The following is a 23018-nucleotide window of genomic DNA, read 5'->3' as shown; positions in this document are numbered from 1 at the left end:
ATGTGTTATATTGCAGTTTACCAATTCTAGGATGTGATGGTTGCATTAGTTTTCTTTTTTAAGCTTTTGTTTCATATATATACATAACTGGTGATCCAGCCAGTAAGTCTGTTTTTCAAAACAAAAAGCTGTCCTGCAGATGTATCAGTTAAAGCCTTGGGACAAACCATTTAACACTGACAGGGGTGCTTACAATGATCAGCTTTTTGTTTTTACTTATGTACAGTGGGGCAAAAAAGTATTTAGTCAGCCACCAATTGTGCAAGTTCTCCCACTTACAAAGATGAGAGAGGCCTGTAATTGGCATCATAGGTAGACCTCAACTATGAGAGACAAAATGAGAAAACAAATCCAGACAATCACATTGGCTGATTTCGAAAGAATTTATTTGCAAATTATGGTGGAAAATAAGTATTTGGTCACCTACAAACAAGCAAGATTTCTGGCTCTCACAGACCTGTACCTTCTTCTTTAAGAGGCTCCTCTGTCCTGCACTCATTACCTGTATCAATGGCACCTGTTTGAACTTGTTATCCGTATAAAAGACACCTGTCCACAACCTCAAACAGTCACACTCCAAACTCCACTATGGTGAAGACCAAAGAGCTGTCGAAGGACACCAGAAACAAAATTGTAGACCTGCACCAGGCTGGGAAGACTGAATCTGCAATAGGCAAGCAGCTTGGTGTGAACAAACCAACTGTGGGAGCAATAATTAGAAAATGGAAGTCATACAAGACCACTGATAATCTCCCTCGACCTGGGGCTCCACGCAAGATCTCACCCTTGGGGTCAAAATGATCATAAGAACGGTGATCAAAAATCCCAGGACCACATGGGGGGACCTAGTGAATGACCTGCAGAGAGCTGGGACCAACGTAACAAAGGATACCATCAGTAACACACTTCGCCGCCAGGGACTCAGATCCTGCAGTGCCAGACGTGTCCCCCTGCTTAAGCCAGTACATGTCCGGGCCTGTCTGAAGTTTGCTAGAGAGCATTTGGATGATCCAGAAGAGGATTGGGAGAATGTCATATGGTCAGATGAAACCAAAATAGAACTGTTTGGCAGAAACACAACTTGTCGTGTTTGGAGAAGAGAGAATGCTGAGTTGCGTCCAAAGAACACCATACCTACTGTGAAGCATGGGGGTGGCAACATCATGCTTTGGGGCTGTTTCTCCGCAAAGGGACCAGGACGACTGATCCATGTACAGGACAGAATGAATGGGGCCATGTTTCGTGAGATTTTGAGTGCAAACCTCCTTCCATCAGCAAGGGCATTGAAGATGAAACGTGCCTGGGTCTTCCAACATGACAATGAACCCAAACATACCACCCGGGCAATGAAGGAGTGGCTTCGTAAGAAGCATTTCAAGGTCCTGGAGTGGCCTAGCCAGTCTCCAGATCTCAACCCCATAGAAAACCTTTGGAGGGAGTTGAAAGTCCGTGTTGCCCAGCGACAGCCCCAAAACATCACTGCTCTAGAGGAGATCTGCATGGAGGAATGGGCCAACATACCAGCAACAGTGTGTGCCAACCTTGTGAAGACTTACAGGAAACATCTGACCTCTGTCATTGCCAACAAAGGATATATAACAAAGTATTGAGATGAACTTTTGATATTGACCAAATACTTATTTTCCACCATAATTTGCAAATAAATTCTTTCAAAATCAGCCAATGTAATTGTCTGGATTTGTTTTCTCATTTTGTCCCTCATAGTTGAGGTGATACCTATGATGCCAATTACAGGCTTCTCTCATCTTTTTAAGTGGGAGAACTTGCACAATTGGTGGCTGACTAAATACTTTTTTGCCCCACTGTAAAACCTATACACCAAAAGGAAAAAACTGTTTGTTCTAACAGCTTATAAAGTGTTAGCTGCAATTTGGCTTTAATTTGCTAGTGTATTTATTTCTGCTAGTCCATCTAACACTTCCCTTCCTCCAGACTGACAATTCTGCTCTCCAAGCGTGCCCCCTGTGCTCATTCATGCAGAGTGGATGCTCTCTAATACAGGAGATGTGTTACTGGCCAGATCACCAGGTGAAAATGGTAGGAAAAACCTAAAAAAAAAAAAAAATAATAATGCTGCCACCACATATGATATAATCTGCTATATGTTACATTTTTGGGTTTTAAAACAGCTTTACAGGGCATCTGTCTTTGTTCAGCACACCTGCCGCAATAGGGGTACAGATCCCAGACATTGCCCTTATTTCCTTTTATTCAGCTTTTGCACATTACTGAAGCTCCTCTATAGTCTACCTCCTATTTCATTGATCATGCCTATTGTCATGTGATGAGGAAGGTGGTTCTTATGTTCCTTTAAAAATTATTTTTAAAGTCTCTGTTGAGTTTATTACTGTCCTACAGCCTAACCGTTTACTTTTTGCATAGTCTTCTTTGCACATGCAGACAAATCTTATTCATTTTTGTGGAGACCATCTGTCATTGGATCGCATGATGGAATCCTTTGTATAGGAATGAATGGTATTTTGTCCTCACGCTCAGGAGACTCCAGGACTGACTGGTAGATTCAGTGACTGCTGTGTCTTCCCCTTAGCCAACACAACATGGACCTGTCAGGATCATGGGCAGGCAACTGTAGTTTTTCTGCAATACCTCCATAGGAAAATATACTGCTTTTTGGCAGCTAGATAAAGCTAACGTTCATCAGATTTGAACCCTTTACAGAAATGGCAGCCAAAATTTGTGCAGACTGCATGAATGTGCACAACATTTGTCCAACGAATGTTTTAAAATTAGACCCTCTAGTGTCTCTACTGTAGTACAACCCCAATCAAGACAACATCGCCATCACTAAGAGTCAGATGAGATCGGCCTTCTTCAGTGGCTTATGTTCTTAAAGCCAGAGAGTCCGCATGATGGGCAAAATTGATAATCTGAAATGTGTTGTTTTTTTTTGCTGTGAGACATTATAACTCTCCTAAAATTCTTTCTGGTTTCCTGTAGTAATTATCATGGCTCCTGTATGGCTTCTCCTGGTGGCACTGGTGTTTGGGCTGGCTCCACTCAACTCTCTGACACAGACTACCATTTCTAGTACCAAGAATGAACTGACAGCTGCATCCTTCTTGGAAGACCTCTTACAGAGATATGGAGAAAATGAGACCCTGACATTATCGCAAATGCAGTCTCTGCTGGAAAGGCTGGAAGTGGGGAAAGGGGTTGGAAAGTCTGGCAACTTATCACAGGTGGGTGCAGTTACTTAATAGTCTACAGTGTTTCATACAGAGCAATGGTAAACAGTTACAGGAAACCAGGTCTTTGATTTAGTGTGATATTTTATTCTTTTAAGGACTGCTCCACCCCAAAACTGACCTTTCTGGTTTCTGACAGGTTGACTAACACTCACTAGATTCTTTATCTCTAGAACAATTTCTGCAAGAGAATTGATGCCGTTTCTGTGAAATTGCAGTCTAGCTTGATTATAAATAAAGTATCACTTTTTTTTTAAAGTATTCAGATCCTGATGGGATAAAAGACATGTAACGTTTTGTCCCATCTATCTAGATACCCTGTAACAATAGCTGCAATGTCCAAGTGTCACCACTTCTGCCCAAGGAGATGGATGCTTTGCTAGAATGCACCTGTCTCCAGCAACCAGCATCTGCCAGAAGCAAGCACCAGCAAAAGAAATGCTGAAGATGAGGCATGCCAGGCTCTACTTTCTGCATTTCATAACCACTTCAAGTCCGGACACTTTTACCCCCTTCCTGTCTAGGATAATTTTCAGCTTTCAGTGCTGTCACACTGAATGACAATTGTGTGGTCATGCAACACTGTACCCATATGAATTTTTTTGCATTTTTTTTTTTTTTTTGAGATAGATAAAACTTTATTTTGGTGGTATTTATTCACCACTGGGATTTTAATTTTTTTTTGCTATATAAATTAAAGTCCAAAAATTAAAAAAAACTGTTTTTCTTATTTGCAAATAAATAATCTTCATAAATATTGGCCAAAATGTATTCAGTTATCCTTCTTAGTAAAAAACAAAAATTACCCAAATTAGTTTATAACCAAAAATGTATAATTTTTTTTAATTTTTTTTTTTTGCATACTGTCACCCTAGCAGTACAGTGACACTGTACTACTTGTGGGGGATGATTTTTTTTTTTTTTCTTTTTACACCCAGAAAGGCTGTAAAAGCAATCATTTCTCCTTCTCTGTGGCTGCATTCTTGCAGCCATTGAGAAATACTGTGTGAGCTGTGATTGGTCACAGCTTGTCACATGGTACAAGGCTGTTGTGATTAGCCTTGTACCATGTGACCTCTGTGATTATTCAGATTTCACACATAGTAAGCAATGATGTCAGAAGTGACCTCTTGCTTACTACTCTTCATTTGATCACTGATTGGCCAATCAGTGATCACATGATCGGGACCTCACACAGAGGTCCCGTCCAACGATTGGTGTTCCACTGTGTCTGGAAGACACAGCGGGCACCGGATCGCGGTGCTGCACGCTCCCAGGGAGCGGGGAGGATGTTTATAAATGTCCACCTGCCCCTGCACTGCTGCCGTTTATATACATGGGCCAGACAGGAAGTGGTTAAGACAACAATTTACAGCATTTTACATACTGTACATTTTACATCAACCCCTACCCTCAAGGAGCTTTCAATCTATGCTCCCTATCTCAACTCTCCTTATTTTTGTTGTATATGAACAATGGAATGTTCAGTTCTGGGTTGCCAACCAAATACATGGAGCATGTGAGCTCCATCCATGCTAGCTTACAGTGTTTGATTAAAAAATATTATGCTATGGCTTTTGAATAGATTATGGCACCCACACACATGACAATCCATTAGTTTGTTTTGGGGGGTTTTCTGACGTGTGTGTCATTAAAAATAAAATTGCCTTTTTGTCTCAGACCTAAACCCATTCCTGAATAAAATACTGTTTGAAATGTTTGCCAATGTTATCTTGAATTTAATTACTGATCAACTCTGGGAAATAACATGTGTTTCCAATTCTGGGTCAACTGTGTCATTTGAAATGAGAACTTTGTACAGGAGGCTTTGCAGAGTAACACTCTTTTGCCTCCAGGCCAGTCTGCAGAGGATATACCCCCAGAATTCAGAGAGATACTGTACCTTGCCATTAGTCAGAGAAGTTTGAAACAAAGAACGACTAAGCCTAAAATGAAGTAATACAATATGCAAAGTAGCTACTAATAATTTCAACCAGGACCATGTAGGTAGTTTGTATACTACTGTTATAAGTGAACTTTGTTACCTTTTTGTACAAATCCTGTTCATTTGTCCCTGACCATGTCACCTTAAAAATGAGAAAGAAAAACTGGAACATGCTGTATAAAAATAAAAGGTCATAAAGAAATTATTAGTGTATGTAAACCGCCAACATTTTAGTTTTTGTATAGGGCAATGAGAGCAATACAGGTTTTTATTGCTGTCAATGTCTTTTCTGGGGAGGTTCACTCTTTGTGCTGGTGACCATTTTCACTGGGGGTCAAGTGATGGGTCAAAGTAATGGAAAATCCAGAATTCCCACCAGAACAGAGAGGGTATCTTCAAATGGGAAAAGAGATATTGTAACAGCAACTGACATCATGTTAACAAAGATATTTTTAATATAAAGTAGATGGGTATCGAATCCATCTCTGAGGACAGGACAGATGGAAATGAAGAAGACCTAGATGGGAGGGTAAAGGATGTGGCTCTTGGAGTGGTGGAGAAAAGTGTGCTGCATCCCCAGTGCCATAAACTTGCTACATCTCTCGAGTTCCACATCAAGGGGATACAGACCCTAGCAGTGTTTAATGCGATTTGTAGTAAAAAGCGTTTTGTAGTGCCATGTAGTGGGCGTACTTAAGTGGAGCAAATCTGCAGCTGGGTTTTGTCCACAGCGAATGTTGAATAAGTGGCAAGAACGGGTGATCTGTGAATATTACATTCCCCACAGGCAACCACCTGGAATGTGAGCTGGGATCTTCCCTATAATCCACAGAGGGCCCTTTTTAGTTTGAGATCAATACTTTTTTCTATAGTTGGAGCCAATGTTTTAGAGTGGAGTGTTTGCACCAGTCTATTATTTTGCTCTACTCTATGGTAGGTTGAGAAATACTGTACCTTCCATCTGTTTGTGTTTAGTGGAGCAATAATTAACCCAATGCTGTTTCTGAATTCATGACACTACACAAGAGAAAAAAAAAAAGGAAGCGGGGGGACTCACAAAATTTTGACAGGAAGTGTTTGGTGGAGGTAGACTAGTCTTGGGAATATATTCATATTCTTTACTACATGTAATACCATTCCTCACGAACCAGGAACATACGTCCTTGTTCCACTTTCTTGGATCACTCTGGATCCTGGAATGAAAATGGGGAGGGGGCATTGAGGTCAAACATCCTGCCTATGGAAGGAGCAATATTTACAACCAAATTTTGGCACGTTTGTTTTCTTGATGAAGTTCCTTTTACGGTTAGAGAAGGGGGTCCATATTCTTTCAAGCTACCAAATGGCCTAGGTGCAGCTTGGAGGATGATGTGGGTGACCTGACAGGGGAGTGGGATGAGGCCCTTAAAGCACAAACCTTTCTCCCAAAATGTGCCCTGATGTGCTTTACTGCCCAGGTTGCCTTTTTTTAATTTCCTCTGGACATCCCGTTATTCAAGGATATTGGTGTCGGCTAGTTAATTGTAGGAGATAAAAATCAAAAGGTTCCTCCTGAGCTGTTATGGAACCCTACCATACAGCTGCTAACACTCAAACTGATACCAAAACAGTGCAATAAATATTTTTATTTATAGTGCTACACTATTTTTTATTTATTAATTGTAGGAGATGTTCACTTTTGCAAGGGAATTCCCCAGAGCTTTGTCAATTTGGTGACATTTTTCTTTGCAAAGAATACCCACTCACATGTAAGGAAAATTTTAAGCATAATTTTGCTTGCATGCGATGTACATTGGCAGAGCTTCACCTCATTCACCAAGTACTAGGAAAACTTCCTTTGCAAAGTAAACTATTTTTATATGGCTTTAGTAAATTAACCCCTGTTAATTGCACTTAAAGATCAATATCGCCTCAGTCCATGAGTTTTTTGTTAAGCAGAATTTAAGGGAAGATAATTGGTTGGTGTTTAGTGTGTGTATATTTGCTAGGGTGACTTTTGATCCTTGAATAGTTTCCTTTAGGAACCAAAATGTTAGCCAATTGCTCTGCAAAGCTCTAGTTATCTATTTTAGTGATTACTATACTCCCTCCCTTTGGTTTAGACTTTGGAGAAGAGCTGTGGTACAAGATTGTGTATCGTACATTAGATAACTTGGGGACCTTTCCTCTCTGGAAGTGGGTCTGCTGGAGGTATTAGACATGGAACCCTGTACTCCATAGTAGGGATGCACCGAAATTTCAGTGGCCGAAACGACTGATCTGAAAAAAGCACCGATACAGGTGCCGAAAAAACCCCGCCCCTCACCGCCACCATCCGCTACTTGGTAGTTCTCAGCCTTACCTGAGAAACTATCGAACAATCCTGGCGCTGGGCATTTTTAAAGCACTAGATAAATGCTTTTTTTTTTTTTTTTTTTGGATCCAGTGCTTTACATTAGAGGAGAGATGTAGGGTCTTATGGATACCATATCTCTCCATAAAGAGGAACTGTCACTAATTATTTCTATCACAAGGGATGCATACATTTCTTGTGATAAGAATAAAAGTGATTACATTTTTTTTTTAAAGGGACAGTGCCAAAAAAATAAATTAAATACATTTTTCTTAAAAAAAAGTTTAAAATGCCCCTGTGCTCGCACATAATGGTGAACGCATATGTAGGCCATGCCTACATATGTACATGGTGTTCAAGCCACACACGTGAGGTATCCCCATGAATGTCGGAGCAAGAGCAATAATTCTCGCACTAGACCTCCTCTGTAACTTTACACTGCTAACCTGTAGAAATTTTTAAAGCATCACCCATGGAGATTTTTAAGTACTGCAGTTTCACGCCATTCCGTTCAATTTTAAAGTGTGACATGTTGGGTATCTATTTACTCGCCGTAACGTGTGCGTGTGTGTACATATGTATGTATGTATGTAGTGTTTTTTTGGGGGGTTTTTTTCCTGTTTTTTTTTTTTTTTTTAATCAGTGTATTTTTTTTCCAAAAATTATACAGGTGAAACTCAAAATTAGAATATTGTGCAAAAGTTCATTTATTTCAGTAATGCAACTTAAAAGGTGAAACTAATATATGAGATAGACTCATTACATGCAAAGCAAGATAGTTCAAGCCGTGATTTGTCATAATTGTGATGATTATAGCTTACAGCTCATGAAAACCCCAAATCCACAATCTCAGAAAATTTGAATATTGTGAAAAGGTGTAATATTCTAGGCTCAAAGTGTCGCACTCTAATCAGCTAATTAAGCCATAACACCTGCAAAGGGTTCCTGAGCCTGTAAATGGTCTCTGTCTGGTTCAGTAGGAATCACAATCATCGGAAAGACTGCTGACCTGACAGTTGTGCAGAAAACCATCACTGACACCCTCCATAAGGATTGAAAGCCTCAAAAGGTAATTGCAAAAGAAGTTGGATGTTCCCAAAGTGCTGTATCAAAGCACATTAATAGAAAGTTATGTGGAAGGGAAAAGTGTGGATGAAAAAGGTGCACAAGCAGCAGGGATGACCGCAGCCTGGAGAGGATTGTCAGGAAAAGGCCATTCAAAAGTGTTGGGGACTTTCACAGGGAGTGGACTGAGGCTGGATTCAGTGCATCAAGAGCCACCACACACAGACGAATCCTGGACATGGGCTTCAAATGTCGTATTCCTCTTGTCAAGCCGCTCCTGAACAACAAACCACATCAGAAGCGTCTTATCTGGGCTAAAGAAAAACAGACCTGGTCTGTTGCTCAGTGGTCCAAAGTCCTCTTTTCTGATGAGAGCAACTTTTGCATCTCAATTGGAAACCAAGGACCCAGAGTATGGAGGAAGAATGGAGAGGCACACACTGCAAGATGCTTGAAGTCCAGTGTGAAGTTTCCACAGTCTGTGTTGATTTGGGAGCCATGTCATCTGCTGGTGTTGGTCCACTGTGCTTCATCAAGTCCAGGGTCAACGCAGCCGTCTACCAAGAGATTTTGGAGCACTTCATGCTTCTTTCCGCAGACAAGCTTTATGGGGATGCTGACTTCATTTTCCAGCAGGACTTGGCACCTTCCCACACTGCCAAAAGCACCAAAACCTGGTTCAATGACCGTGGGATTACTGTGCTTGATTGGCCAGCAAACTCGCCTGACCTGAACCCCATAGAGAATCTATAGGGCATTGCCAAGAGAAAGATGAGAGACATGAGATCGAACAATGTAGAAGAGCTGAAGGCTGCTATTGAAGCATCCTGGTCTTCCATAACACCTCAGCAGTGCCACAGGCTGATGGCTTCCATGGCACGCCGCATTGAGGCAGTAATTGCTGCAAAAGGGGCCCAAACCAAGTACTGAGTACATATGCATGCTTATACTTTTCAGAGGTCCGATATTGTTCTATGTACAATCCTTGTTTTTTTCATTGCATGTTATATTCTAATTTTCTGAGATTGTGAGGATTACGGTTTACAGCTCATGAAAACCCCAAATCCACAATTATGACAACTCACGGCTTGAACTATCTTGTTTTGCATGTAATGAGTCTATCTCATATATTAGTTTCACCTTTAAAGTTGCATTACTGAAATAAATGAACTTTTGCACGATATTCTAATTTTTCCAGTTTCACCTGTATATTCATTTTTAAAAACCGCACATTTCAGTTTTGATCAAGTGCATCTTGAAACTTCGGTTTTGGCATCAGAATTTTTCATTTTAGTGCACCACCACTCCATAGGTATCCTAAGATCTTCTACCCTTCTTTTTTTTTTTCTAGGATATTTATTACCTTTAATTTTATATTTGTGAGTTTCACATGGGAGCAGACCTTGGACCCGAGGAAAGTGTTTAAATTGGCCACTGGACTTTGTCGGGCAGATTTAGTAGCCAGTGGTAGGAAAGGAGGATAAGAAACCGGTAGAAAATAAGTGGAAAAAGGGGGGGGGGGAAGTGTGTGTGAATATACACTATATTGCCAAAAGTATTGGGACAGACACCCCTCCAAATCATTGGATCAAGCACCTAGGTATGCAGACTGTTTATACAAACATCTGTGAAAGAATGGGTTGCTCTCAGGAGCACTGTGAATTAAAGCATGATACCATGATAGGTTGCCACCAGTGCAATAAGTGCATCCATGAATTTCCTTGCTACTAAATATTCAAGGGTCAACTGTTTGTGGCTGAGTTGCTGTTGTTCCCAGTTGCTTCCACTTTATTATAATACCACTAAGTGGTGGCCCAACTCAATATTGAACCCTATGGACTAAGACTGAGATGCCATTAAAGGTCATGTGCATGTAAAGGCAGGCGTTCCAATATTTTTGGCACTATGGTTTATATGAGTATCCTGAGCCAGCCTCAACAAGGGTAAGGTACATGTTTTATGTGCCTCTGGATACTCCAGCAGAAAAATGGCTGAACAACTCTTGAGAATGGAGGCCTTGCAGAAGTCTCAGAATCTGGCCCTCCTGCATAACTAGTCGTTACAGTTCAGGGATTGTAGAAAATTGGCATGATGTGGCTGTCTCCCATCATACATTATAGAGCAAACTGTGAGAGCATCAGTCATGGGATCATAAGGCTCCTTATTAAGAGACGAACCCCTATACAATGCCAGAAAAATCCACCAGTTTAGAACTTCAGGCCATTAGGGATGTGGAAGAGGCCTAAGATAAACATTCTTGACAGCGTTTAACAGGATCAAATCTTGAGTGGTTTCTTTTATGTGAAACACCCCACGGGATACATAGTATGACCTTCTATCAATGCTGAAATTGGTACATGTAAGATCCTTATTGGGCGTTCTTGAGACAGTTTTGAAGGAGTGATGAGAAGAAGTCTCGGGGCATCCTGAAGAGTTCCACTTGAGGTCAGTAAGGGGAACAAGGTGAATGGAGCCCTATTGTGTCCAATTAGCTGAAATGCCAACCCAGTGGTATGGAAACTAGCCTTGAAGCCAGCATCAGCTTTGTTTTCCCTATCTTGAAGGTGCCTGGGTCCCATGTGTCTCTGTTGGCGAGAGAGTCAAAAGAATATTTTTTGTCCAGTCAGGTATTTGGAGAATTTCCAGAAAACTGCACAGGTCAGGGATTTGTGACGGGGTCCTGCAGCAGGAACAATTTCCCATTTTGTTTACACCTGCAGGTGAAAGGGCTATCCCCAGCAGTCAGATGCCCCAGCAGAACACGTGCCCCAAGAGTGGTTTAAGTGTACCCCTCATATGCATGGTGTGTCTAGAGATGACTGGGCGTAGTGAAATCTCAGCACCTTTGTATTCAAAAAAACCCTTTTCCCATTTTTTTTTTTTTTTTTGTGGATAAAATGCACACAGCCTTGGATATTGCATGGTCTGTTTGGGGCGTTGGGTTCAATGATTTTTCCAGTGGTAAGTAGTTGCCTCAAAAGGGGATTAAGTCTTTGTTCACACTAGTGCAATTTCAGATGTTGCTTGAGCTGCACAGAATCGCATGACAATGGAAATTACATTGTCTTCAATGGTGCTTTTCTGATTCCATGACAGTCTGTCATCTTTTTGGGAAATGTTTTGTTTGTGTTCCCAGATTTCAAAGCTGCTTCGGGTCTGTCAGTTTTGTGTACATGATTCTGGCTTTATGGCCTATATCAGCATTGCTCAGCTAAGAAGTTTGTGTCTTTTAAAGCCTATTGCTACTTGAGCTAGGAGGACCGTCTTCTGGATCCCGTTGTGTTGCTAACATCCAGCTTGCTGAAGCTGAGTGAGGCAGTGTTTTTCTCAGTCCAAGTTGGCTAGTGGACATGCCTGCAGTGCCTTTAGACATCAGAATAAAGGGTTTAGCTGTGCTGCTTGTAGGCTGTTAGGTGATTCATTGGCACAGAGCTCTCACTTCATGTCTTTATGTCGACATAGATGAACCATACTCCCAACTGACAGACATTTTAACCATTTTCTTCTCTATCCCAAACTAGTATAAACATTTTTATTTTAGATGCACAACAAATAGTGAAAGATGGATGGAAAGAAGACATGGGTATAAGTTTTTTTTTTTTTTTTAAGAGGTTTTAGTGACGTGTGTGTGTGGTAGTGTTTTTTTTTTTTTTTATTATTAAACAGTGACAGTATAAGGAAGTACATAAAACACTCTAAAAATGTGAGTCCCTAACAGGTTGGTTGCTACTGAGGACACAAATTCAAGAAATGAAAATTGACAAATTAGTTAGCAGTAGTTGGGAGGCAAGGAGATGTCCTGCCATGTGTTTGTGTTTTTTCGTTTTGGGTAGAAAAGGGAAGGTGTAAAAACCCTGTCACTTTATTTTATTGCTGTCTTTGTCCTGTTAGGGATGTTTCTCTTCGCTTTCTGTCCCAGAGATGGAACAGAAACTGAGATGAAATTTTTACTAAGTAAAGGGAATTTTCCTCTTAGACAGTTGTCACCAGAACATGTGTCCCATTTGGAAGCATAGCGTTCTCTCCCATAGCAGTGGTTACCAGGACAACTAAAGTGCTGAACGCTTCTTCATTGGGAACACGGCAATAAAAACCTCCTGGATTAAAGTAGTTGTAAGGGTTGTGGTGTGGTTTTTTTTTTTTTTTCCCTCAATGCATTCTCTGCATTAAGGTAAAAACAGTTTCAAAAGATTAACACTCTTACCTGAGCCTTACCTTGATCCAGTGCTGTGCCCATCTGCAGCAAATAATCTCTCTTCTCACAGGAGGAACCATTGGCTTCTGCTGCTGTCACTCAAAGCCTGTGAGCAGGGGGCAGGGCTGAGCCACGCTGTGTGTGTCTTTAGACGCGTTTAGCCTGCACATATGCCCCTATAGCAAGTGGTTTGCTATTGGGGGCACTCAGAAAGGAGGAGGAGACATGATCGCTGGCAGGGAACCACAGAAAATGAGGTTTTGTGCAAAACCATTGCACAGAGCAGGTAAGTAGCATATGTTTATCTTTTAAAACATTTGGGAAAAAAAAAGCTTTCACAATTGCTTTAAAGAAATAGATGTTTGCTGCCTGAATAAGAAATGGAGTGGTTTTTCAAAATCAGTTGTCACAAACCAGGAATAAAAGAGAAATATCCAATAAACACACTTGTTTTAGTGTGAAATGAGGGGGAAAATTACTTTTGAGAAGTGTCCTCTTGCTTTCTGTTTTGCAGGACAGAAAGTGAAGGGAAATCTCCCCAATGGGACTCCAAAACTGATATGGAATTTAAACATTCCTTACTCCACCCAAAAATAACAAAAAAAAAAGGTTGGCTTTAGATAGCCATTTAATGCCCCCCTCCCCCAACCTCCTCTCTCTGATGCACACTTGTGTAATGTAGTATGCGCTACATGTACCACGACTCTCTAGAACCTTCCTGGAGCCACCATAGCCACTCTCCAAAATCTTCTGCTTTTTTGTTTAAATCTAGCACCTGTTCATTACAGCTCCACGGACTTCCAAGGGACTGCCTCAGACCATCCCTGGCATCTAGACACAGTCCCATACAAGTCTATGGGGCACTAATGAGCAGGCTCGGTCAGGACATTGAAGATTTCCACAGCTGCATGTAAACAAACAGCAGAACCACAGCCGTTTTGTATTGGTAAATTTGCATATGGTGGGGGGTGCAACACGGATAAATGTGCTTTTTTTTTTTTTTTTTTTTTTTTTTTTATTTTTTTTTTATTTTGCACTTATCCTATAGCACAGGCTATGAGAAAATGTCCCCATAATGAGATTGAAGGTGTTAAGGAAAATCTAGCTAGTAGATGACAGTTAACTGGAGAAAATGAACAAAGGAAGACCTGACTGACTGATATTCAGAATAAGACATGTAAATCTAAAGAGATGCAGGGGGAAGTACCTGACCTTAGTCCTGTGGTGTCACTGAAAGTATTATTGTCCTCTTCTCCTCAGTGTCTCAGTGCCTCTGTCCTTTTTGCTGCTCACAACCTGACATCGAACTCTACAGTGGATGCGGAGGGTCTGCAAAATTTCTGCCCTTCAATCCTCCAACAGTTGGAAACCCAGGCATGTCAAGGAAGCCCTGTCCCACAGAATGAAACCAGCGAAGAAGGGAGACCAAGCAGTGGCGAAGGTAAGGGGAGCTTTCCTAGGGTGACTGCTAAATGTCAAATTATTTTTGTGTTAATAATCCTAATTGCCCAAGTGTTTCTCGGACATCTGAGTCCGGATTGTGATGTTTTGAATTTGTATAGTACATTACTTCCTACTGCTTTTTATGTATTAGGAGTCTAGGAGATAACCAGCCAAGGACAGCTGTCCTCAAAAAAAACCAGCCAGCAAACATCCTAATAACTTGTGTCCTTGTAACTGCATTCTTTATCCTTAAACAATATCCAGCTTCTATTGTACGCTGACTTCTTTTGTCTTGATTTTTTTTTTCTAATTCTCCATTTTTTGTTTTTAGTTATAACCTCAATACACTTTGTTCACATTGCATGCAGTAAGATCTTGCCCAATTTAGCAAGTCATGTAGGCAGTGCTGTAAAATCTTTTTTTCATGTATTAAATGTTGTTTTTTTTATTTTTCTTGTAAGCATTCTCATTCTTCCAGCTGTCTGTTGAAATGGATGCAAGTTTATTTCTTGACCACCATTTTCGTAGTGCCCTTAGACCTCCTCCTGCCAGTTGAGAAGGCAGGAAAGGTTAGTTGCCATGCAATGTGAAAACCTGTGCATGCTTCACAAGATCTGGCAGAGAACATAAGAAATCTGCAGCTTGGTGGCAAATGAATTTAAAGAGTGTGCAGTATATTTCTGTTACATTGTTCTTTATATGTTTTACTCATTTTGTGCAGTTATTTATTGTGCAGTGCATGGTGTTTGCATGCCATCACGTATTTGTAATCTTTATCCCTGCTACTCTGTCTTCTTGTGTTGTCTATGTGTGCATCCCTAACAGTGTCCCTCACAGTGTGCTCTTGTTTGCAGTCTGGGGTTTTGGATTCGTGGCAGTCACCGTGATCAGCCTGTCCTCTCTCCTGGGTGTCTTCTTTGCCCCATGCATAGAGAGGCCTGTCTTCCGACGAATGCTTATCTATTTCATTGCCCTGTCCATCGGCACGCTGCTGTCTAATGCTCTGCTGCAGTTGATCCCAGAGGTGCAGTACCAGCTTTCACCACAGAAGGCGCTCATGCCATTTAAAGAATATTCACATGCAAAATCATTAAACATTTCTAATTGCGAATTCTAAACCACATTACACCAACCGTTTTCTCACACCTCAATTCATCAGATGGCTTTAATCAGCTGTCTTATACAAGATGTCCTAATTTTCTCTCTGATGTGACTAGATTGCCTTCCAAAAAGCAGTTTTGGGTCCAGTGTTTGTGAGTTCTCAGGGTAAATAAACAACTCTGCCTAAAAAGAAAAAAAATAAGTATTTGTAGCTAAAAAAAGAATAAAACTCAAGAAGGAAAACATGGCATTTAGTGACAGTTTATTGGCGATACAATGGGGCCTAATCTGAATTCATCCAGGATGGTCTGTGCATATTGTAGGGTATTTTCAGGTCTCAGAAGTTTCTGCCTCTATTCCCCCTTGTCCTTGATGAGCTGACAGATCTCTTAATTGAGTTCCGGTTGGTTATTACGTTCTACCCATTTCAATCAAAATGAACGTGCTTCACCAGGTTCTGTTTTATTGAATGTCTGCAGCATATATTGGTCTTAGACCTGTTATCGTGTTAATTTTCTCTCCTTTCAGGGTGTAATTGAAGGCTGCGGATTCCGCTGTGTCAGATTATTTTTACTCTCTGTTGCAATTTTGTGGGGAGAGAGTTTGGCACAGCTGAATAAGCAGTATCTGCTTGTTTATAACTTGCTCAATTCTATGTGGTTACATATGGGAAGATTTCTTCTGTAATCTTGTTTTTAATATGTTATTTCACTGCCAATTCTTTTGCCAAAGGCTACATTTATACCTCCATGTTATGCGGTTGATAAAAATAAAACCCCACTTGCTTCATCTCTGGTGCAGTTTGCAGAACGATGGGATGAATGCCAATGTAAAATGCTCCACACTGATACCACACTGCATTAAGAACCGCAGAGGTGTCACTGTAGCTTTAACTCCCTGTATCTGGTGTTCATTCATCAGGCAGGACATAATATGGGACCACTGAGGGTCACTGCACACCTAAAATGAGCACTTAGTGCTAAGATTTGTAGAGGAAGGTATTTTGCTTGTTCAGGCTTATTCATGAAGAGGTACTCGGGTCAGTAAAACTGTAATTTAAGGCCTATTGTAGGTATTATGATCCTTAATCCTCTGTTATTTCACCAAATCACAATTTAATGAGTTGTATTTTTCCAAACATTGTTTTAGCCCACAAAACCACAGCCTCTGTTCTGTTTGGAAAATTGATAGTTAATTGGCCATCAAGAATTTAAAGGGTAACCCCACTTTTGTTGGAAAAATATTGCAAATAAAAGAAAAATACTTGGCATATACAACTGCAAAACAAGCCATATTGTAATTTTTCATAAATTACATTTTCTTTTTAATCTTCAGCACTGCAATTTTTCTTGAAAATTCAATGTGGCAACCAGGAGGCAGTCTGTGTACAGATCTACTGCTTGTTTGATTGTTTTACTGATTTTCCAAGAAATCTGCACTAAGATACATAGCAGATTTGGGGAATCCTTGCATTTTATGCAGCAAAATATTGTTTTTGTGAGATACTACCAAATGGTTAATCACATCTGTGTTTTTGTTTTTTTTAAGCAAATGTGGAGTTACGCTTTAAATTTTAAGTGCAGATTGTGTGTTTGTGTGTAAATTTAAACTTTTTTTTTTGTGAACTTTTTGGTAAAAGTGAGCAGCAGTTTATGTGCAAGAACTTTTCCTATAGACATAGATTCGGGTGTGCTTGTACTGAGAACATCAGTTTGCTCAAATGAGAACATTAAGCGGTTTTAAACCCAAAAGCAAATATTTATTATTTTTGCAGCTTACCAATTCTTTGATGTGATGGCTGCATTTATTTTCTTTTTTAGGCTTGCTTGCTTACTTCTATTTTCATGCGATGATCCAGCCAGCACGTTTAATTTTTAAAAGCACAAGCCCACCAGCAGAATGCATCAGTTTGCACGGATGAGACAAACCACTTAACCTTGGCAGGAGTGATTTTTAAAATAATCAGCTTTTATTTATTCACCTTTATCTGAAAAGGAAAAAAAAGTTTGGTTACAATAATCTGCTTTTTATTTATGTATTGTTTTGTTTGTTTATTCCAAAAAGGGAAAAAAACTGCTCCCTATAACTGATATAAAGTTTGAGCTGGAGTTTGGCTTCAATTTGTTAGTGTATCTAAATCTGCTAGTCCATCTAACACTCCCCTTCCCCAGACTAACAGTGCTGCTCTCTGCTGTGCTCCTGCATCCAAAGTGGGGCACTCTAATGCAGGAAGTGGCCATATCAACAGGTGAAAATCAAGGGGGGGAAAAAGTAAAAGAAAAGAAACTGATGCAGCCACTACATCTGTGATTGGTAATCTGAAATCTAATACATTTTTGTTTCGGGTTTAATACTACTATAAGGCTTAGAATCCTCCCCACCGCTTCCCCCAACCACCACATACATATACACACTTGCACACAATTTTTTTACACTTCCTTTCAGCTGTAAATAAACAGAACTGGATGGATACTGTGGCTGCAGGAGCTCATTTGGGAAATGGACAAACCCCAGAAGGTTTAGCTAACTACTAAAATCATTTGATTTTTGGCAGCTATACCTATGACAAGACTCATGACCATTTGGGCTCCTGAAGGCCTGGTGCATTATAAAACTAAATTTGCTCAGTTTACGTGTGCTGGAGACCCCCAATAATTTGTTGATTGTGATCATACTGATATCTATGAAATTAAATTACTGATCACCTTTTATTCTTTCTCCCCACCTCTGGTATAATTTTGTTTTTGTTTGTTAAATTATTTGTCTAACTCTCCTGTCCCCCCCCCCCCCCCCATCTCTATTGTTTCTTCCTTTTTATCACCTGTCCTTTCTTGGTCCCCCTCTTCTTTCCGTTCAGTGTGGGGTTATGGATTTCTCTGTGTCACCGTTATTTCCCTCTGCTCCCTTCTGGGGGCTGGCGTGGTTCCCTTCATGAAGAAAGCCTGTTACAAGCGTCTTCTCCTCTTCTTCATTGCTCTCGCCATTGGGACCCTCTATTCCAACGCTCTCTTTCAGCTCATCCCCGAGGTATGGGGGACCTTGTGCAAATCTGAGACTTGGTGTGTGTGTGGTGTTTGTGGCACACTGTAGTGATTAGTGCTCTTGTGTGTGTAATTGGTGTGCTACGAAATGGGGAGGGGGGTTGTTGAGGATCCCTTTGCACAATTCAATGCACAGTGGGCAATTTATGGTTTTAAAGCTCCTCAAAAGAATACAGAGCCATAGGTTGCCTAAACTTGCATAGAGAATAACTGTTATACATCTTTAAACAGAACCTGTCATGACATCGGTTATGCAAGGATTTGCATGTTTAGCTTTAAATTATTACAATTGTGTAGGCTGCTTAGGAGAGATTTGGGTTTTCCCCTTCTTTAGCTTTTACTTTTCTGAGCGTACTTCTGTGGCTTAAGAACCAAGGGTCAGAGGTCATCTAACACCTGAGTGTAGTTTCCTTGTCACCTGACTGATCCTAAACACCGTTTCCCTGTTCAAGCAAATACATAAGTGTTAATAGAGTCCTCTACTTAAAATAAGCATTAAAAGCTACAGAATTCTGTTATGCAACCTGACAGATGGTGAAGGAGTTCAAGCAGTTGAGAGAACAGCAATAATCAAAGTCCAGATGACCTCCAAACTCTGGCTCCAAAAAAGTGAATGAGTCAAACTACATAAGCGGGTAACTGCAAAAGTCCTTAAAGCCCAACTCCAGGAAACTTAAAATTACCCATCAGTGGGACTGTGCACGCACTGCAAGGGTTAATTGCTTGTTCAGGTCTAGAGGACATAGAAAAGAAGATCTATTTACTTGACCCTCTGCTCCTGCTAGACCAGTCACAGTGGTATCTTCTGCCCTATGCTGCAGCAGTCTAAGGTCCTGATGTCATTAACACCAATGAAGGGTCCAAAGCTCTGCTTCGAATGTGAAGATATCGAGGAATAGTCCACCACCTTGGCATGGGGGAATGCCATCTGCCAGGGAAGCCAAAGATCAGGTAGGTTAAACTCCCCTAAACTAAACCAGCAGTTAACCCTTGCAGAGTGGGCACAGCCCCACTCCTAGGAATAGTTTTAGGTTTCCTGGCATGGGGCTTTAAGCTTCTATCATTAAGACCAGGGTATTCAGGTTCTTGCATAAAGCCAATCATGACTGGTTCTAGTTAAAATTAACCTGTTACTTTGTACTACACCTAATCTTGCAAAAGCAGAAGGTAGGGTAGGTTGGATACCACCCTTTTATGTGTCTGTATTTGGCACAGTAATGATGGGTCTGGTGTATTTTTGAAGTATGACCTCCACATGTCCTTTTTTTTTTTTTTTTTTTTGTATGCTGTGCCCTTCCGTATGCTTGTCACCATGGCAATGCCCATGCTGAAGGAGAGTTAGGTGTGACAAGCACTTGTGTTCCTCTGGGAGGCAAGTATGAAGAGAGGATGGGCTAAAGCTGAAGAAGGAAAGACTAGTTGGATAGATTTACTAAGACTGGTTCACTCAGAATCTGGTGCAGCTGTGCATGGTAGCCAATCAGCTTGTAACCTGAACTTGTTGAGTTAAGCTTTGGCAATAAAACCTGGAAGCTGATTGGTTTCTATGCAGAAGTGAGGCTAATTTTGCACTCCCCATGAGTTTTGTTTCTCCATTGGATTTCATTTTGTAGCCTCCTTTCTCATCTCTGTAGCTTCTTGGTGTCTGTCCTATATGTCCATTCATATGCAGACTTCCTAGCTTTGTGACATGCAAAAAGGTGTACATTTACTAGTTCAGGGAAATCTTAACTTTTAACACTTCAAGAAATACATTAAAACCATCAAATAAAATAAAGAAGGCTGGTATCCAGTTGTCCCTACCATTCTCATTGTTTGTTTAACATTGTACCTTCTACTATATAGTGACAGGCTCCCTTTAGTATCTCTTAGTCACTCTGTAGCTTTTTGACGCTGGATTTCTTTGCATCCAACTGAACCGGTTTCTCCATATACCGCAGGCCTTTGGCTTTAATCCTTTGGAGGATGCCTACATATCAACCTCTGCTGTGGTCTTTGGGGGATTCTATCTTTTCTTTTTCACTGAGAAGATCCTAAAAATGCTGCTGAAGCAAAAACATGAGGTAACCTGCCAGCGGTAGTAGCACAGTTATATATTTGTTCTTGGTAATAGAAGCAAATTTGTAAAGGCAGATGAGATATATATATATATACTGAACTTATGAAATGATATACAGTAAATATTCAGAATTTTATTGTTGTGTTGTCTTGTACATGGAATGTGTGTACTTGTAAATACCAGTTTGTTTTTCACGCTGTATCTGAACCTGAAACATCAGCTTAAGTGCCAGGAGTCAAAGGTCACCAGAAGCTTGACTTTTGCTGCCTTGTTACTTAGCTGACCTTGCACACTGTTTTCCAACCAATATGTATTCCTTTTGGGCCAGTAAGTGGAGCTTTAGTGTGTTATGTTTTTTTCTTTTCTTTTTTCAGTTGTTGCTTGGCCCCTTTTTTAATGCAGTGCTCAATAGCTGAAGCTAATATTTAAACAAGTTTATGAGCAGAGCCTTGTTGGGCTACCCTTGCAGGTGACCACTACTTTGACCATGGAAAATGCTGAAAATATAATCCCCCCCCCCCCAATGTGTTGTAGGACTAGCATGATCACACAATGATCTTACATATATTTCACTGTGCGTACACCTTTTCTGGTGATTTTTGGGTAGGTGGGTGTCTTACTGCCAAACATAGTTGGCTGCTTTTTTATGACCATGTTTTACTTGTGGAGAAATCTACATCAAATGTTCAACTGCAGCCTATATCCCCTACGCCATTACTGTCTCATTCATGGAAAACCTCCACCTTTTTTGTTTTCTAAAAGAGCTTCTTTGATGGCTTGAAACTTGAAGGAATCTCCATCCTGGAAATGGGGAAGGGGGGGTTACTGGAATTGGTCCATACTGAAGTTGGATAGTTTGCCTTTGTACTTTCAAAACCTGCTTGGGGATTATTAAAACATAGCTAGTAATTATTTAAGATCTGCACACATTCACCAAAGCTCTTATGCAATACAACCTGTGAATAGGACCTGTTATTCTCTGTGCAGTTGGTGACCTCGTATTTTCAGCAACCTTTTATTTCTTTAACTTGGAAACAGGTGCAGTTTTTCCTGGCCAAGCTACATTTGTAAGAATGTGACTCCTTACCATTTAGTTAGTGATTGTCAAACAAAAAGCTAATGGAACAGGAAAAACAAATCGTGCCCCTACACTCCGTAAATTGTTGCCAAGCTTGCAACTGTTTCAATAAATATTTTAATTGAAACAATGTAAATTTGTAGCTGGTCAAAGCTCTGTCCACCCACAACTTGTATTCTCCAGATGCTGTCAGTTGACTGAATCAGTTACTTATGGGTAACTTTACATGGGTGTGAAGATCTGAAATTTTTGCACTGCGGCTGTCTGCAGACCTCTGTTCGTCACTACATGGCACTATTGTAAAGATCAGTGGACCACAATTTTTTTTTTTTTTTTTTTCCTACTTGTCTCTAAATATGGATCCTTCAGAAACATCTGTTCAGGGTAAAGATGAATGGCAGCTCACAGGTGTACGATTGGTGCAGAAGAACAGGAATTTAGATTTTTGAGCTTTAATTCTGTGTAAAGGGCAGCCAAAATCTCCTGAGAACTGTGGTGACCAGTTCTCCCCACTTGCATTCCAAGTCCAGCACATAAGCTGCAGCTATTACAATGGGGCCCCACCCTACCTATTGTAATGCAGCAGGAACAACCAAACTCCCAGGTTGACAGCAAGGCTGAGGATAAATTAGTAATTTCTTTGTTCTTATTTTGCTGGCTGAACAAAAACAAATTCCTAAATCCACACAATCAAGATGGATAGTGGAATCCTCCCTGCTGGGACATTGTTTTTCTCACACTGGGATTTGCCCAGTATACACTGATCAGTGGCTGCAGCCAATGGCAACATTTTCCAACAAGCCTGTTTTGACAGACGTCAGTTGTTAGATCATCTTCTGTCAAGCAGGAGTAGCCACACATGGATCAAAATTTGGCTGGTCCTTGCTGAACTGGTTGAATTTTGATCCAGTAATGTTGTAGCGTTGCATGCTAAAATAAATCAGTAAGAATGCCTCTAGTTCTTGCTGCATGTCCTATTCACTGGGAAAATTAAATAAGCTATCTTTCTGGTCACTACAGAGTTGTTCACTTTTGAGGACAATTTGCATTTCTGTAGTTTTATAAGCCAATCCTGACCTGATAGGTATAAGCCTGTTTTACATTAAAACACTCCTAATTAAATTCCAGAGTTTTCTGCAAACAAATCATAGAATAATTTGATATTGCCTTTGGGAAGAGCTATAGTCTCCTTCTGTGGTGCCATCTGTCTCTCTAAGGTTCCACTACTATCATGACTCTTATTTCCTTTTCCACACTTCTTATTACAGGCCCGGCTCCTAGTGTGCTCTGCTAATAATCAAAGAGGAATATAGCAGAAGGGATTAGTGAATAACGTAAAAATCTGCGTTATTAGCAGTGCCCCCAACTTGCCTGCAACTATGATTGTTCTAGCATAATGCAAAAATTTGGCATGCCACATTATCCCTTGACAATTTGGCCATTTACATGCCAGTCTGACCTTCCAAGTGGGAACCAAGCCAGCAAGCTCAATCTCCTACATACAGCTCCTTTATTTTACCAGGTCCGGCAAT

At 40.5% G+C, this 23018-nt stretch overlaps 1 protein-coding gene and 1 long non-coding RNA gene across 3 annotated transcripts in view; one reads left to right on the top strand and one right to left on the bottom strand.

Moving 5' to 3' along the window:
* Positions 1–23018, top strand: part of SLC39A14 (solute carrier family 39 member 14) — a 46419-nt gene that overhangs the window by 9987 nt on the left and 13414 nt on the right. Inside the window, exons 2-5 of one of the 2 annotated variants that reach the window (XM_089658698.1) lie at positions 2980–3221; positions 14025–14205; positions 18166–18335; positions 20290–20412. In XM_089658698.1, the coding sequence (XP_089514824.1) occupies positions 2988–3221; positions 14025–14205; positions 18166–18335; positions 20290–20412 (708 nt within the window). In that variant the 5' untranslated portion in view covers positions 2980–2987. Of the gene's footprint in view, positions 1–2979; positions 3222–14024; positions 14206–15061; positions 15232–18165; positions 18336–20289; positions 20413–23018 lie in introns of both variants that reach the window. The other variant, XM_089658699.1, reaches the window with a different exon arrangement.
* The window catches only part of LOC149440337 (uncharacterized), a 36056-nt gene continuing 28396 nt past the window's right edge, over positions 15359–23018 (bottom strand). Inside the window, exons 3-4 of the long non-coding RNA XR_016307644.1 lie at positions 17088–17295; positions 15359–15491 (exon numbers count right to left, since the gene is read on the bottom strand). This is a non-coding gene — a long non-coding RNA (uncharacterized LOC149440337). The remainder of the gene's footprint in view (positions 15492–17087; positions 17296–23018) is intronic.

Source organism: Staurois parvus, unplaced genomic scaffold (genome assembly GCF_062004578.1).
Source record: "Staurois parvus isolate SC_StPar_1 unplaced genomic scaffold, SC_StPar_1.0 ptg001090l, whole genome shotgun sequence".
NCBI lineage: Eukaryota > Metazoa > Chordata > Amphibia > Anura > Ranidae > Staurois > Staurois parvus.
Note: the sequence above shows the minus strand (reverse complement) of the source record. Positions and strands in the feature narration are given on the sequence as shown.